Source organism: Orbicella faveolata, unplaced genomic scaffold (assembly GCF_042242905.1).
Source record: "Orbicella faveolata isolate gen_17 unplaced genomic scaffold, um_ofav_v1 contig_24, whole genome shotgun sequence".
Lineage (NCBI taxonomy): Eukaryota > Metazoa > Cnidaria > Anthozoa > Scleractinia > Merulinidae > Orbicella > Orbicella faveolata.
The window spans coordinates 3,073,277-3,089,541 of NW_028301552.1; the positions used below are offsets into that span (position 1 = coordinate 3,073,277).

Sequence of the window (16,265 nt, forward strand, 5' to 3'; positions counted from 1 at the left end):
GGTGTACGCAGACAGCAGGAAATGTCTACAGAGAAATTAATTTGTGAGCGCAATGTGAACGCAATAGATTCTGCCATTGTGAAAATGTACATGGTATAATTTTCACGTGATTACATGATCATCTGTGTAAAAGAGTCCTTGTAAATAGACTTGCCTCTCGGCAAGTTTGCAGTCAAATACTGCTGGTGGTATCTGGAAAGGCTGTTTTTACGTTAAAACGCTTACGTCTAGACTGTTCACAAGTGATCCTCTATCCTCGTGTCTTTCCTGATGCTGTTTTTTATTAACCCTTTTTTCAACGTTTTTTTTTTTGCATTTTTAGCATTTGGCAGCTTCTCCAGGCTGAACACTCAGAGATGTCACACCTGTGTGTCCAGATTCTCCTCCACTGCATCTGTCTTCCCTATGGAGCTGAGAAACTCTGCGACGAAGTCGAGAGCGCTTTTTCAGATGACGATTGGCGGGAAAGGTTCTCGGCTGTGGAGAAAGTCACCATTATTGCGCGATTTCTAGAGAAAGAACACATTAAATCGAACAATATAACCATGTCCGCATTGGCGCACTGTTTTACTTATTTAGTCGGAGCAGTTGAAGACGTTTGCACGCCAGTGCACCTAAGGGCCGTCTCCATGTTAGGTACCATCAGAGCGTCCTCATTAAAGGTCCTTTACAAGTGCATTGAGCACCAATATGACGCCGTGCCCCGGGACCGTCTTCTGTTGATCCACACTTGTCGGATATTGCACCGAATACTTCCTCTCCATACCCCTCTGTGTGGAAAGTTCTTTATCAGTCGCTTCAAGCATTTGCTGATAGAAAACGCCGATTTTGTGTCACTGGGAAGTCCCAAGGGACGCAGTACTTCCGGTTCAGGAGCCACGCCTTCTGCTCCCACCAGTGAGGTTTCTGTGGATAACGGAAGTGACCCGGCGAGGAAAATAGGTTTGTAGCAGGACTGTTTTTTTTGTAGTTACATTCTTTGAAGAAATGATTATCCTCGCTGTGAAAAGAAAAACCCTTATTAAACGTATTTAAGGCTCTCGTGAACTTTTTTCAGGTTTCTGTTGAATGATTTCATGTATATTTACTATCAGTCTTTTGACTCACTTCAGACTTCTCACACAGGACACCTCACCATGGAACTACGATAAATAGAATATCATATTTAGTGTTGACTGACGTGAAAGCCTGACTCGCACTCAGTTGTTATTTATGTGGCTAGAAAACATGATTTGTTTTAGACAAGAAATAACACGCAAACTGCGGTGATAAACATGGCAATAAAGCGCATGTTAAAAAACAAAGTTCATTTACTTGACGTTTCGTATGTTTCAACATACATCTTCAGAAGTGACCGTTAGGAATAGAAGTAACAACTAAATTACAATTTAAAATAAGTAACTAATTAACAATTAAAATGACAGAAGCTGAGAAAAATTTACATATAAACAATGCAAACTAACAAAGATAAAGCTTTTCGCTGCTTACATTATCATTTAGGGTGGGTTTTAGGGTGGGTTTTAATTCCCTTATTAGCAGAGTGAATAACGCGTAAAGGTCATTTCTTAACCTTGGTGCATTATTTCTCTTCCTTGAAGCTCCCGCTCCTCGTTCTCAGCCCATCACAAGGTCTCTTATGGCTCGGAGTGGCCTGGGTACCCAGCTTCGCAGGACCTCTTCTTCGTTTCGTTGCAGTTATACATTTCGTTTTCCGGGCGAGAGAGTCACATACAACAGACAGGTGTCTTCAAGCTCAGAAGGTATTCAACGCCTCTGTGATTATAGAATTTCAAATGTGACGAAATTCGCTGGGCAGGGTGATGATTTCAGATTCTCTTTCGTTGATGGCCTGATCTGACATTTTTTGACGTATATTTCATTATGTTAGCGAATCCGTTTCAAGAGTGCGTACGACTCCTTGAATTTGTGGAAGTCAGTCCTGGGGCCCGTTTCTCGAAGGTCCCGAAAAGTTTTCGCACCCGAAAAGTCGTAGGAAAATCTCAAACCTTATGATTACAGAGCGGTTTTTTCCACCTATTCTTAATACAAACAGAGTTCCCTTCATACAAGAAGTTTCAGGCGTGTACACCTCTATGTCTTTAAATACTGATTAACTAAAATTAACTAAAAACAGCTTTTCGGGCCCGAAAAGTTTCCGGGGCTTTCGAGAAACGGGCCCCTGGGTTGTTTCCTCTCCGTGGAAGGTTTCTAACACCGTGATGGAGTCTTAACTGCCTCATGGAGGACTCTTCGTCATCAAAATAATCTTATTCCTTTGTTTTTTTTTTTTTTTTTCTTTGTTTCGGAAAGGAAAAATACAACACCACTTTAGGTTCTGCGGGAAAATGTTCTTTAAAAACACCGGGCAATATTCCGTGGAAAATTCTCACAATGCTATTTATACGAGAGAATGGAAGACACCGCTTAACTAAACCGTGAAGTAAGCAAAAAGGGAGCTTTAGCAATGACGACGTCGACGCCGAGGACGACGCTTTGTAAAAAGTGGATGTATGTTTTACCTTCGAACGTCGCAGTTGTCTGGATCTGTTCAGTGCGCCTATCATATGCAGTGACGGCGTTCAATTCCAAAGGAAGATATGAAACATGAGCCAGTTTCGGTTCACGTTCTCCAAAACACGTACAACTTGGTCATTTCACGTTGTTCTTTCGCAGATGACGGTTTCGAAACGTAGTGAGATTCAAAACGCACGTGCGGAACCATTGTTCTGCTCATTAAACCTTTTGTTTGTTTGTTTTCGTTGGCGTCTCTGTCGTGGTTTGCTAAAGCTCCCTCATTGATACGGCAGCGACAAACTTACGATTCAGTTCCTTACAGTGAAGGTGTTTGAACTCGGGTTTATATCATATTGAAGAAAAGCGGTACTGATGTCCTGTCTGATCTCGCTATTTTTGTACTTCTCAGCTAAGAGGTCGTCTAGTGGCAGTCGGCAGCGTCGTACAGGAGGTTTCGTCAGCCAGACTGGCTCTATCGACATCTCAGACCGTATGTTTCTGGGGGGCCGCATCCAGTCTAACCTTCCCACTGTCCAGGAGGAGGACAATGAAAGCTCTCGTCATTCGGTGTCCTCCAGTGATTCCTCGTTCAGTCAGATGCTTGCTGGTGTGCAAGAGGGCGGCAGTCTGGAGGCTGAAGCCACTCATCAGTTGGTCACCCTAGTCATGGACTTTCTGAGTTACCCTGGAGCCAACAAAGGAGTGCAGAATTCAAGTTTTGTCAAGACAGAGAGTTATGAGATCATACAGATGAGTCATTACCTTGGTGTTCTCATGGGATATGATATCAAGGTCGGCGAATTTACTGGGAATCCTCGGAGACTAAGGTACAATTGTCCTTTGTTTTCTTTTCCAATATATGAATTCATATCAAGGATTTATTAAAAAGGGCCAAGTGATACTACAGTATTTTAGGGGACCTGTTTCATGAGAACTAATGTAAAGTCGGTTTTCTGGTTAATTGTTGGATATCGGTGGACTTCACTTTGTCCATTAACCTGGCGAGTGTTCACCAAATGTTTCTCAGAATCGTATCACATCCAATTAAAATCGATTGAAGGTAGATCATGCGTTCCCGAAAAGTATTCCTTCTAGGTTCTTCCTTCTTGTCGAAAACGTGTTCTATAATTTGAGAAGTCCTCTGTGTTTGTTATGCTAAGGAAATTAAGATTTATGCTCGAGCTAACAGAATTCACTCAACATTTTCATTACCAGGTTGTTCCCAGTCTTTCACGCGTACATGGCTGGAATCGTGCAAGTCCTGGATCAGAATCAAGAATGGGGAGGAGAGCTGTTAAACCTCACTCTACAGCTTCTGCTGTTCTGCGCGGCTCCTAAGCCACAGAAACGAACTCATATCCCGGAATTTTCGCTGGTGAGAATACCGCTGGATATGCGACAGACCTGGCTCATGGCCTGCCTCATAATACTGTACAAGGTAATGAGTTTTCTTTCAAATGCATTTAAATAAACCCGATCACGATGTTCCCCAAACACTCCTTCGATATTTCAACGCATCATGGAACATTGCGGGTCTCTGGGAACAAACTCCTTTTTAGTACTTTGTTTTAGCGCCAACTGAAAAATAAACTTTTGTTTCATGCATCATCATCATCACAACAACAACATCACGAGCGAATTTTCCTCGATGAAAAGACGCAACACATCACTTGCGATTGCTATTCCTAAGTTGTTGTTGCCTTAGGGAATGGAGTAGTTTTTTTCTATTAGGATGTAAGGATGTTTTGACGTGTAACGTTAGATTTTTCGTGGGAGATGGGTTGGGCGGATGTTTAGTACCATAAACCTCAGAACGAGCGGTCCGCTGACCAGAGTTATTGTGCTGTGAGGAAGCTTACTGTCAGAGTGACGTTCTCCATCAATGAGGTCACATGACTACCGACGAAATGTTCGGGCAGCCTGATGAAAAGCTGGCTGGGGGAGGGGAGGGTCACCCTCCATGGACTAGCATGCATTGGGGAAGGGGGTATAGCAATACTAACAGTCGCTTCATGCCGTGAAAACCAGAGAAAGCGCTGGCCTGCTTTCACACTTGACTCCGAGGAAGGTTCACTTAGTGAACAATGTTTGAACTTCTCAAATTGTAGATAGACTACTGGCAGTCTGTTTTCCCCTCAACTCAGGCAGGGATTATGAGACGATATCGCATTTCAGCAAGGAAGGGATTGAGACGAGACGTGGGTGTGGCACAATACTTACTTGGCGGTTCAGCTCGTGCTGGTTATGTTTTAACTACAAGGAAATCAATACACAAGACGAGTGCTTGCAATAAGCCTAAATTTAGGGGAGCAGGGTTGGCGCAGTGGTCAGAGAGCTCGCCTCCCAGCAATGTGGCCCGAGTTCGATTCCTGCCTGGTGCCATGTGTGGGTTGAGTTTGTTGTTGGTTCTCGCCTTGCTCTGAGGGTTTTTCTCCGGGTTCTCCGGTTTTCCTCCCTCCACAAAAACCAGCATCTCCAAATTCCAATTCAACCAGGATAGAGGACCTGCATGAAAACCAGCTAAGGCTGATGGGGCTTCCTCTCTAAATATTGTAATTGATTTGTTTTTTATATACCGATTCTTCTCTTTACAGTATCCTTTCCACGCGGATGCTCATAAACGAGACACAAAGAACCTCATTCACGTTGTTGTTAACACGCTGGAGGCCCAGGATCACATTTGCAAGAGGCCCAAAGAGGGTCTACCAAAGAGGGCCAGTGTGGCGTCGCTATTTGGGGACTCATTGACTTCAGGCCCAGGAGATGCATCCACTCGATCAGGTAACAGAGCCAACGTCAAAATACGAAATCTCATTACCGGACTCCAGGCATTTCCTTAAATGTTGGTTCTGAGAGTTGGTTGGTGTGTCAAAGAATCTACCTTGTCACTCTGGCAATTTTAAAACTGCTATTTGAGTGGAAACTGTACAGTATGCATTGTATGCCAAGGGCGGCCGCTTGAAGATGTACGGGCGATTAAAACGTTCGTAAATTTCTTTCAAAATGGGATCATGCATTAGGGTCTTGCAATCTCTCTCACCATGTTTCTCGGTTCCTCACACAAACCGCAGTGGTGCACCAGTCTTTGAAACCAAACTCCGCCCTTTCTTTTCCCACTGTTCTTCTTTACTAAGCATGTAGTCTTTCGTTAAAAGTTCACATTTCGATTATTTGAGAATTCCTCCAATTTTTTTTAGCCCAGTCTCGCGAGGAATTTCTCCAGCTGACCACTGAACTAAACTGCTGCAATCATCATTTTACAGGGGGAGAGGTCGCTTATCACGATTTTTGAATATCTGTTAAACAAAAACTACATTGTTTTCATCTTTCACTAGAAACTCCAGGAAGCCCACTCTATCGTCGTTCTAACACAGACAGACAGCTGTCACTTCCTACATCCGGGACTATCAACAAATCACGTGACGAAGAAAAAGAGAAGCGCCTTCCAGAAAGGCAAATCTCGTCTCCATCGGCGTTTAGCACTGGAGGGACTCTAGAAAAAAGTGAAGAGGAGAAAGAAAAAGACGAAAAGCAGTCGGAGACGATCGATAACTCGAGAAAGGTTTCCGAGACTCCATTGACTGACGTCGCGGTTGTTAGTTCTTCAGAGCAACTATTGCCCTCTAGTACTCCGATCCAGGACCTGCCGGCCTTTCCAAGTGGCGCGCGGCGAGTGATCCCGAGTACTAGCCGTGAAGAAGATAAGCCTGTGGAAAGGACTGGTGCGGAGGGAGCGCCTGGGACCGACAATAAGGGACGAAAAGGTATGAGAGAAACTGGTAACGATAAGGTAAAGTAACTGATTTGTTCCAGTGAAGAAATCAAATAGTTGTATTGTTCTGTGTCATAGCTTCGTTTTTGAGCTTTGCTGCTTAAAAAACAGACAATGATTAACTTAAAAGACAAAACATATAATGTGAGACATATAGGTTGAATATTGAGAAACACGGCTCACGGCTTTCAACAATTAGACACTCAACTTAATCATAGAGGCATTTAATGTTTATCAAAATTTTCACGTTAAAGAATTTTTGACAAAGTCGTTACTTTTTCAGAACAGGTAACGTTAATTAATCTGATTACACGAAGCTAAACATAAATACACCGTGGTTATCATTGACTTACTTTACGTTTAAACATTTTTATGGTTTTTCCACTGTTGTTTCAGCTCGTCCTCTTTCGTGGCGCGTCTCCAGTGCAGGGAGTAAACATAGGTCTTTCAACCTTTCTTTACGCTTTAAGAGGCCGCCGCGGCTAACTGGTTAGTAACAACCGCGTAAATTAAATTTTAATATCGTAAAATGAATTTAAATTGAATTAATCCTAACTAATTTGGAGCGGTTTTCAAGCTCTGGAAATTCATAGTGCTGTTTTTTGCTCAGCTCTCTGATTGGTCCAAACACTGGTGTGCCACTAACCAATTAGGAACTAATTAGAAGCAAAAGAATGGTCACTTTGCTTTGTTACGTTTCCCAGCGCTTGTGACGTTTACATGTATCTCGCGCTCAACACAGTTGCATTTTTTTCCCGCGCTTGGCATTCGTTGTATGAGGGTGTCTCTCGCTTTGATTGGTTCACTGATTACTTTAGTTTTAGTGTGCCCCCGAAATATTGCTTTAGAAAACCACTCTTTGAAACAGTGATCGTTTTTTTACCACACAAAATAATATTATAAACTAGCTAATATTATAATATTAAAGACTGGCGAGGAAGCCTTACAGGAAACATAAAAGGGTTAAAACATTAAGCTTCCGCGTTAGAACAATAAGTTAACATTGCTGGAAATAATACAATACAAGTTCAGCAATAGACGATTAGCTAAGGTAAGGATTAAAATGTTTTACACAAGTCTAATGTTACCGCAGACGTGTATTTAATTTGACCTTTAAGAATTTGCGGGAGAGATTAACCAAATCGTGAACTAAAGAGTTTAAACAGTTAGGTTCTCAATAACAGTGGTCTGGTATTTGTCGAAGAAAGTGGTAGATTAAAAGCACAGCATTTCTTGTATTATAAGAAAAACATAGCATGAAATGAATTGTTGCAATCATGATATAAATTTAAACGACATAATTATAACATTTCCTTGACGATAAACGTAAATTGTATGTCAATTCGATAATTATGTAAGTTTGTAAACTGGTGCCTCCCGATAGCAGCCAAAGAGTTTTCGATTCCTGTCACCAATCTGAAAATTGCGTAAGCAGCCTTAAATACAAAAGCAGTGGCGAAAGCTTGACGTCATAATGATACGTCACGTTGCTTAGCTACTGCTTTGATCCAAACTGTGGGCTCAGTTGATTTACAGAGATTTACAAAGGTATGTGTTCATAATTCTACCTGGTGATTGAAAGGAAGCGATTTTCCTCTTTTTGGGCCTTGGAACATCTAAAACATCATCGACTTTTTAAGGCCACTTATCATAACTGATGAAACATAAGAAAAAAATATAATTTTTACAAAGTGGTTTAGATTTTATGGCAGATTTGCAAGATATGTACTCATTACCTTACGTAGGCTCTCCGCGTCATTTAAATCCAAGATGGCGGCTGGTCTCCATCTCGGATTTTACGAATGAGAGAAGGTTGGTAAAGACAAAGGTATTAGTTTCTAAAGTAGCAGTTGGGCTGTGTCGGCGAGCACGTGAAAAACTTAGCTAGTTATCAACATGAGGTTAATAACAGGTAAGTTAACCGCTGTAGCGAGTTGTTGAAGCTGAAGTATCGAGCATCAGCCCTTCTTCGGAGCAAAGAGGCTGGTAAAGAGTCCATTAACGTCTTTCTTTTTCCTTAACTCTGTAGTCTCCATAGACTCAACCAGCAGCCGTGACGCGCGCGAAATGGACATCAGTAGGCCAGGAAGCGTGGAGGGCTCGCTATCGATCAGCAATGGCGAGCATCGAAGGGGCTCAAAACCCAAACTGTTCCGTGGAACCTCAACGCGGTCTTTTGATAAGGTGCTGGACGGCAACACCGATAAGGAGCCTTTTGATGGGGACCTGGAGCTCGACTCATGCCCCGAGTGTGGGACCTCGCTCGAACAGTTTGACGAGGAGACTCTTAACCTCTGCATTGTGGTGCTTTCCACGTTTGTACATCAGAGCCCCTCCATGGCAATGCCCTTTCTACTTCGAATGCTGGAGTGCGTTGCGAGGTAAGTGCTCAGAAACTTGTGGAATCTGTCCCATCCTTGCTAAGCTTGCTTAAATGTACTTGAAGCAAATTTCCGTTTAGAGGTTATGATGGACGTCAAATTCCATTAATAGTAACTATAGCCGTAATGAAAAAATATTTTAATATATATTATTGCAGGTAAATTTGAAGGTTTTTGTCAGTCTGCTAGATAAGCAGCATCTTCACATTAGAGGATGTGGATTAAAAAGCAGAGAAAGCCAAAGCTTCAGTTGTTATTGTTCTCCGTATCCGAAACATCTCGTTGTTTTACGCCCAAAATTCTTTGAATGCGATACCTCTCTTGTTCTGTGTTGTTGTACTCTTATCGTAGTCGAATTCTGTCTAACTTGGAAGAAATTTCTTTGGGATTATAAGCTTGATACAAATTTGTCCGATATTGATTCAACCCCTTGCCGGCATCATACTCAACATCGTACGCTGTGTAGTTCTGTGATTGATCTGAGGTTCTCGATTCTTTTGTAGGAAATGTGTACGCCCTTTGTTTGCTTGGGAAGAAAAAAGGTAAGTCTCTGTGAAAACCAACACTTTATATGAACTTGTATTGTGAAGTTCTGTAGCTTGGAACATCACGGGCCAATAGGTAAGGAACAAATCACACTATGATTACTACTGAACATTTATTTATTGTTTTATCTTTGTTTTCAGTAATGTGCTTATTCCTGGCTCAATAAGAGAGGTATCTAAACAGTTTCTAAGATGTGTCCTGATCAAGCTTGCTCCTAATGGTATCTTCTCCGAGCTCTTCCGTAGCTCTTTGAAAGGTAACCAACAGTAACAGATGAAAATCACGTTACTTGTTGCTTTTTGTCAGTTAGTAGACGAAGTTGAAAGGCAGACAGGGGTGGTTTCATTAGCTGTTTAGTGTAAATCACTACTACTTTTCCTATAACTTCAAGGTAACGTTATACAGTGAAAATATTAATTGTGAGCTGTTTACATGTCACCATTCACTGTTTTCCTTGTTCTATTTTTCCTTTGTAGATGATACTCTTTTAAAAGCTCTGGCCACTTCTTTGAATGATTTCTCGTCGTTCGATCAGATGTCCCCGATAGCTTACTTATTAGAGGTACTCTAAGATTATACACACTTCTCTTCGATTTTTGTAACCAGTCACAAAGGACATAGACAATCCAGTCAGACAACCAAAACTCGAAACAGATACATGCATGGGAGCGAGTCACATTTGGTGTTGTTTTCACTTCTGATTAGTCGAGGAAGTGGTTCGAGTTTATTTAACCAATCGCTAAGCATAGACCCGCAACCGTAATTTCCTTTCGGTACTCAAGTGAAAACCGCTCTAAGTACAATTCATTTTAAAGACAAGTGGTAGATTTGTTTGTTTGTTAATTACGTATATCTAGACTCGGAAATAGTTCTTTCTTTATATATTTAACTAAGAAATTGTAACATTTACATTGTTTAAGTTAAATACGCTTTCCGTAAGTTTTCCATAAAGATAAATCTGTTTTTGGCTTTTTAATTCTTAAGAGCGGTCAGCATCTGATTTCTCACTACAATGTCACTACAATGTTCAACAGACATGTGACGACAATAAGGAAATCATCAACTAGGGACAACAATGTCCTGATGTAGCACCAAGTTCTCAGAACTACCTTTAAAAGAAATGGGTCACAATAAGTAAGGAGAGTTAATATTTTGAGCTGCTGCGTTCAGTATTTGCTTTCTGTCTCAGGATGTTCTTGGGTCCAGGACTCTCGGTGACCGCGTGTTGGTGTTGCTAAGTAACGTGGACACGTACTTTCGGTTCGCCTCGCGTGAGCCCACGAGTGCTTGGGAGAGTCAGCTGTCTCATTTTGAAGCATTCTTTAGGAAGCTGCCTTCAGTTTTGCCAGAAAATGTAAGTTAACACTACATGAAAAGAATCATTACTGCATTGCAAAATGTTGGCTTGATGCAGAAACCAGTAACATGACTTCATTTCGTATAGATAATATATGTCCTTGAAAAGGAGAGACTGAGGCTGCCGCTTTTGTTCAGGGTTCCTGTCATTTGTCAAGAACATTTCTTCAAAATCAAACCTTTATAGGTCTTTATTCTGGAGCTGTGTTTCCTTATCGAACTTTTTTTGTTTTTTATGTCAGTTTCATGTTCATACTAAAAATAGTTCAAATCCTGCTCCCTGCTGCTAGATGGATTTTTGTTTGGTGGTCGTGAATTCAGCTCAACCAGGTCTTGTAAATAACCAAGTGGTTCGGCTTCAACCAGTTGGAAACTTGTTAAAACAAGTTTTCAGTTCTATTTGCAATCACTAAATACCACATGTGACACTTAAATAAAGTGATTTATTTTGATGGTGTCACAATATTTGGGACAAAGAGGATGCCGTGTTTATCTGATAAGATAGACTTGTTGTCAGTTGAGCAAAGTTCCATTTTCATTTCTTGTTTTCTTTCACAGTGCGATTTAACACCCACATTTCGCATTATGTCTGCCATACTCAATGCTGCGAATTCTTCCTTCAAGGTGAGAGAAATATGAAAGGAAAATGTCCGGATAAATTGACTGTGAAATTTGGTCTCAACTAGGGAGCTTAAGAAAACCACAACGGCAACGGGAACGTCGCCAAACAAAAGGTTTAATGAGCAGAACAATGGCTGTGCACGTGCGTTATAACTCTTAGTACATTTCTTTGCCGTCCTCCGCAAAACAACAACGTGAAACGACCAAATTCTGCGTTGTCCAGAGAACGTGAACCACGACCTATTTCAAATTTATCGCTGTTTTCCAGATTCAGTTTCTTGATAGTTTTGACAGTGATAAACAAAGTAAATGACTTTAGAGTACCGCGAGATTCGTAGGTACTCATGGGAAGGCATCAAGTTTATGGCAAGGGACCGACAGATGTGGAGGGAACATATTGCTGCCCTACATGCCACTTAGGCGTAAAGGGCATGAGTGAGTGAGTGAGTGAGTGAGTGAGTGAGTGAGTGATGTTTTGAATCTTCGTTGTCTTTGGCGTCGCCTTCTTGGTTACTGAAATTCTCTAATCGAATTTTAACTTCCTGGTCATTCATCTTGAAGGGCTGATTCATTTTGTTTTGTTTCAGATGTTATTGCCATCGTTTGCTCAAGTGATCAGTTACGCCATCAACAAATGTTCATTTCGGCTTCAAGATTTGTTGGAGCTGTGTATCAAGTGCACTGAGACTTTTCCAAAGGTTTGGTGATTTGTGAAATGATATGCTGTGTATGTAATGTCACTATTTGAGCAACGCGAACAACACAATAAGCAGGCCAATGAATGGCAGCATCAGATGGACTGGTCATTTCCGCGTTACCTTGTGCCTCTGTTTCGAAAATTAACTTATAGGCGGAACACATTTCCGTGTGAATGGTTTCGCACGAACACTCGTTTTGACACAGAGGTTCAAGGTAACCCGGAAATGGCCTATTGTGTTTCGTGAATTGTTCGTTTGATGTATGGAGACCAATTACCATTCTTCAGGAGGTGTGGAGTGATTGTGAGTCTGTCTTAGGTAGGTTAAACTCCCTCCATATCTCTCTGTCTTTTTAAATTTTGCAGGAACGTAACAAGCTGTTTTTGACTCGTGCGGTTGTGCTGGAGCTCGTGCATGCTGTCAAATTTCGGTCTTCAATCCCTGACACAAATCTCCAGTCTGTACTACAGGTACATAACCGCGCTTTAGAGCGCTTTTCTATTTATATCCAAAGTGAATAATGTGTTGTCTTCGTTTCTTGTTCTGCATTTGCATAGTCCTAACCGATGAGGGCAAAGGCGTTGTTTTCTCATTCAGTCAAGAACCAATCATTGTTTGTCTCAAGCAACTTTCCGCGCGCCTGCCACTGGTTACACGCTTTTCCGCACTTGCCGCTGGTTACTTGCTTTTCCCCGCTTGGCACTGGTTGTATGTTTTCCCGCGCTTGCCACTGGTTAGTATACATGATTTCCCGCGCTTCGCACTGGTTACATGTTTTCGCGCGCTTGCCAGCTGGTTTCATGTTTTCGCGCGCTTGCTACTGGTTTCACTTTTTTCCGGGCTTGCCACTGGTTACTTGTTTTTCCGCGCTTGCTCAGGACACGTCACTTGTTTTCCGTCAAGATTTGTAATTGGCTTATGTTACGACAGTCAGCGTAAAAGCGCCTTATTTGCCATGTAATGGCATCTGTTCTTTAATTATAATACCTTCAAGTTCTCCTTTTTCTCTTTTTTCAGTTTGTGGCTGTCGATGCAGGAAGCAGGATCAGTTTTGGCAGTGAATCAGACAAAGCTCCTTACGATCTGCCGTTTGGGGTGAGAATTGCCTCATATTCCTTTGCACAGAATGCGTTCCCTCTGTCACCCCATCCACTGACGTTACATTTTGCTTGTTTTAGTCACGCACTCGAGCCCTTGATTGCATTCGTCAGTACATCGTGGAGGCGGTGGAGTTTATTAAGGACTGGAATTTCACCGCTAGATCAAGCAAAGTACGTGCAAGTTTGTGATAGTTCTTCAGCCAGTTGTTTCTGATGAAACTGGGCGTTTTTTGGCGGCTTTAATGCACTAGCAATATGAAAAAATATGTTTGTGACCTTCTGTCCCGGGTAAAAGCAACGTCTTTCTACGCATGCGCAATCTTTCCCCAGTTCGAGAAACGCGTAACACTGGACTCGAAAAATTTCATACTAATGACGTAGCACTACAGAAATCCATGTCTCTGATTGGTTTGTGTTTGGTTTTGAACGTAATATCCCATAACTTCCCATCACCGGTGGCCTCATGGTTAGTGCGCTCGTCTCCGGATCGAGCGGTCCGCGTTCGAGCCCTAGCCAGGGACATTGCGTTGTGTTCTTGGACAAGACACTTCACCCTCACAGTGTCTCTCTTCACCCAGGTATATAAATAGGCACTGGTGACCTTACTGCTGGGGCTAACCCTGCGATGGACTAGCATTCCATCCAGGCAGGAGCAGAAATACTCCTAGTCGCTTCTTGTTACAGAAACCGGAATAAGCACCGGCCTGAGGTCTGATGGGCCACTTAGGCTCGTATGCAGACTTTACACTGCCACCACAATAGCACTGAATTCTGATGTCCTTCAACAGGAAAACCGTCAGTTGAGTGAGCCAAACCTCCATCAAACGACTTTGCCAATCGACCTTAAAGCAAGTGTGTCCCAGCTGGTGGCTCTGGAGCTCACCAAGCACTCCGAGGACAGTAAAATACACAACAAGGCCTTGGCATGGCTCAAGAGTCCTCCCACAGCCACCCAGCTAGGGTGAGTGATCACTGTCCGTCCCCTCCCATTAGACAATAAGTTTTTATAACGTGTCCTTGGAATGAGGTGTCCCAAAGTCACGCAAGATGTCACGTAATCGTTTGATAGTTTATTTCTGGTGATGATGTTTGTTGTAAGACTTTGATGGTTCATGAATGCTATATTGCCCACTGCTTGGTTATGTATAGGGTTCTGACAACCGCTAGTATTGACATTCGGACTTTAATTAACCTCCTTCACTATCAGTCACAGTCATGGAATTTCAGAAAACGAGGGTCGAAACAAGTTAACTCGGCAAAATGTCAAAATAATCTCCGTATATTAATTCCGGGTTTCAGTTTCGAACGAACAACGTAGATTTATACCGTTTGGGCGGTCAGTGTTCTTGGGAAAAACTAGAAAACCGAAATAATTGTATCTGGCCTAAAAGAGATGTAAGAATACTACCTTGGTTTTGTATCCAAACTGCTTGCCTGTTTTTGTTTTAGCCATTGTGAACAAAGCTATGCTTTTCAGTGTCGTCTTGGTTAACTGCGGCTACAAAATAGCGCCATGTGCAAAACGTTTTGTTTTCCGTGTTGAAATCGATAGTGTTTTATTTAGTTCTGCCATGTGTATACGTAACGACTTGAAAGCGATAGAAAATGAAACAAAAATATAGTGTACTCGCATCTTTAAGCAGTTGAACCTAGCTTCAGCAGTACAACTTTTACTTAAAATCAAGAATCAAAATTCTCTGGAACTGCGGCTGACACAATGTGTTCAAGGGAAGCAAAGTGTCGCGAAACACCGTGGAAAGCGAAGTCATTAGCCGAGCGCAGCAAATGCATGTGGAACAACTCTTTCCTTGCTGATGTCGAATTTTCGTTTCCAGAGTCATCGAGTGACAACAAATGTGTCGTTGTACCGGCTCACAGCTACATCCTCGCTATAAGTAGCCCGGTATTCTTGAACATGTTAACAGGAGACTCGAGGAATCGAAAAACGACTGTTCACATCGCTGACTGCGATCCGGAGATTTTCCAAGTCTTCCTTCGTTATCTTTACAGCGAAGAACTGGAACTTACCGTGGATTGTTTACAAGATTTGGTACTTTTAGCCTCAAAGTATTCTGTTGCTAGCTTGGTTGAGAAATGTCTGCAATTCATGAAGGATAATTTGAATACTTCCAATGTTTTCGTCGTGTTACAGTGCTCGGAGCTGCTTAAAGACAAAGCTTTGCTGAAACGGTGTTGGGATATCGTGGATTTGCAAACGAATGAAGTTATTAAATCCGACAGATTTTTCAATCTCGATGAAGATTTCATGTTAAAGTTTCTACAAAGAGACTCTCTTGTAGTTAGGGAAATAGAACTGTTCAGAGCATTTTACCACTGGATTGCTCTTCAGAGTAGAAAGCAAGACGGAAATTCGTCACTTCAGGAACCCGAGGAAGGGAAGTTCGTATACTCGCGACTCGTAAATCATATTCGCTTTCCAGTCATGTCACGAAGAGATTTTGCCGAGACTGTTCCACAAACGAACCTTCTCTCTAAAGACGATGTCATAAACATGTTTTCGTTTTTTTCCTCTGTGCCTGACGTTGATGTTAGTTTTTCAAAGAAACCGAGAGCAGGCACATTAAAACACTGTCGCTTATTTCCCGAAACCCGCAAGTGGTTTATGTATTCAGGATCCTGCCCGGAATATTTGACATTTTCAGTGAATTCGTCAATTTCTCTTTATGGCGTTCGAATGTTTGGTTGCGAAAGTGGGAAATATTCTGTGTGCCTGGAAATCTTTGCTCAGACTGAACCTACGAAACTTTTAGCAGCCAGGAACGGGATTTATGAATGCGACAGCGAAATGAAAGATGGCTACTTCGGGTTTGATTTTGTTTTAGAAAAACTGTGTGAGCTGAAGGCAAACACGCGGTACACAATCAAAGTCTTGCTAGACGGCCCTCCTTCGTCTTATGGTTGTCATGGTTATTCGGTAGTGGAATGCGGAGGCGTAACATTCAGTTTTTCTCGAGATAACTGCCCGATATTTTCGCGATTCCGGGCCGGACAATTCGCTGAAGTTATTTTTCTGAAGTAATAATTCTATAGAACTAGATTGGAAAAAATAAACAAGTCGCTAAGGTCCGCTAACGATTCTACAGTTTCACTTTCAGATCTCCACTCAGTTTTGGAGATCTCAAAATGACAGTCTAACATTAGAACATAGGTCAGACTCTGTTAAGAGTAAAATGTGAGATTCAATATAAAATTTTATTGGGATAGAACTTTGTCTGACGATGGATTTCCATTGCAATTTTGTTCAAGGAAACGTGGG

At 42.0% G+C, this 16,265-nt stretch overlaps 2 protein-coding genes across 4 annotated transcripts in view; both read left to right on the top strand.

The window, feature by feature from the left end:
• LOC110042397 (protein unc-79 homolog) overlaps positions 1 to 16,265 on the top strand; it is a 31,086-nt gene that overhangs the window by 10,409 nt on the left and 4,412 nt on the right. Inside the window, exons 15-32 of one of the 3 annotated variants that reach the window (XM_020747761.2) lie at positions 323 to 942; positions 1,599 to 1,760; positions 2,924 to 3,341; positions 3,730 to 3,952; positions 5,109 to 5,295; positions 5,850 to 6,278; positions 6,683 to 6,775; positions 8,316 to 8,667; positions 9,171 to 9,209; positions 9,354 to 9,469; positions 9,690 to 9,775; positions 10,403 to 10,567; positions 11,128 to 11,193; positions 11,778 to 11,888; positions 12,254 to 12,358; positions 12,906 to 12,983; positions 13,067 to 13,159; positions 13,777 to 13,949. In XM_020747761.2, the coding sequence (XP_020603420.2) occupies positions 323 to 942; positions 1,599 to 1,760; positions 2,924 to 3,341; positions 3,730 to 3,952; positions 5,109 to 5,295; positions 5,850 to 6,278; positions 6,683 to 6,775; positions 8,316 to 8,667; positions 9,171 to 9,209; positions 9,354 to 9,469; positions 9,690 to 9,775; positions 10,403 to 10,567; positions 11,128 to 11,193; positions 11,778 to 11,888; positions 12,254 to 12,358; positions 12,906 to 12,983; positions 13,067 to 13,159; positions 13,777 to 13,949 (3,516 nt within the window). The remainder of the gene's footprint in view (positions 1 to 322; positions 943 to 1,598; positions 1,761 to 2,923; positions 3,342 to 3,729; positions 3,953 to 5,108; positions 5,296 to 5,849; positions 6,279 to 6,682; positions 6,776 to 8,315; positions 8,668 to 9,170; positions 9,210 to 9,353; positions 9,470 to 9,689; positions 9,776 to 10,402; positions 10,568 to 11,127; positions 11,194 to 11,777; positions 11,889 to 12,253; positions 12,359 to 12,905; positions 12,984 to 13,066; positions 13,160 to 13,776; positions 13,950 to 16,265) is intronic. The other 2 variants (XM_089291871.1, XM_020747762.2) reach the window with 2 other exon arrangements.
• Positions 14,052 to 16,215, top strand: LOC110042400 (BTB/POZ domain-containing protein 6-A-like). The gene has a single exon (XM_020747764.2). The coding sequence runs from the start codon at positions 14,706 to 14,708 to the stop codon at positions 16,026 to 16,028; it is 1,323 nt and encodes a 440-aa protein (XP_020603423.1). The 5' UTR covers positions 14,052 to 14,705; the 3' UTR covers positions 16,029 to 16,215.

Coding starts and splice junctions, on each gene's coding strand:
- LOC110042400 (XM_020747764.2), top strand. CDS start 14,706: ATGTGTTCAAGGGAAGCAAAGTGTCGCGAAACACCGTGGAAAGCGAAG.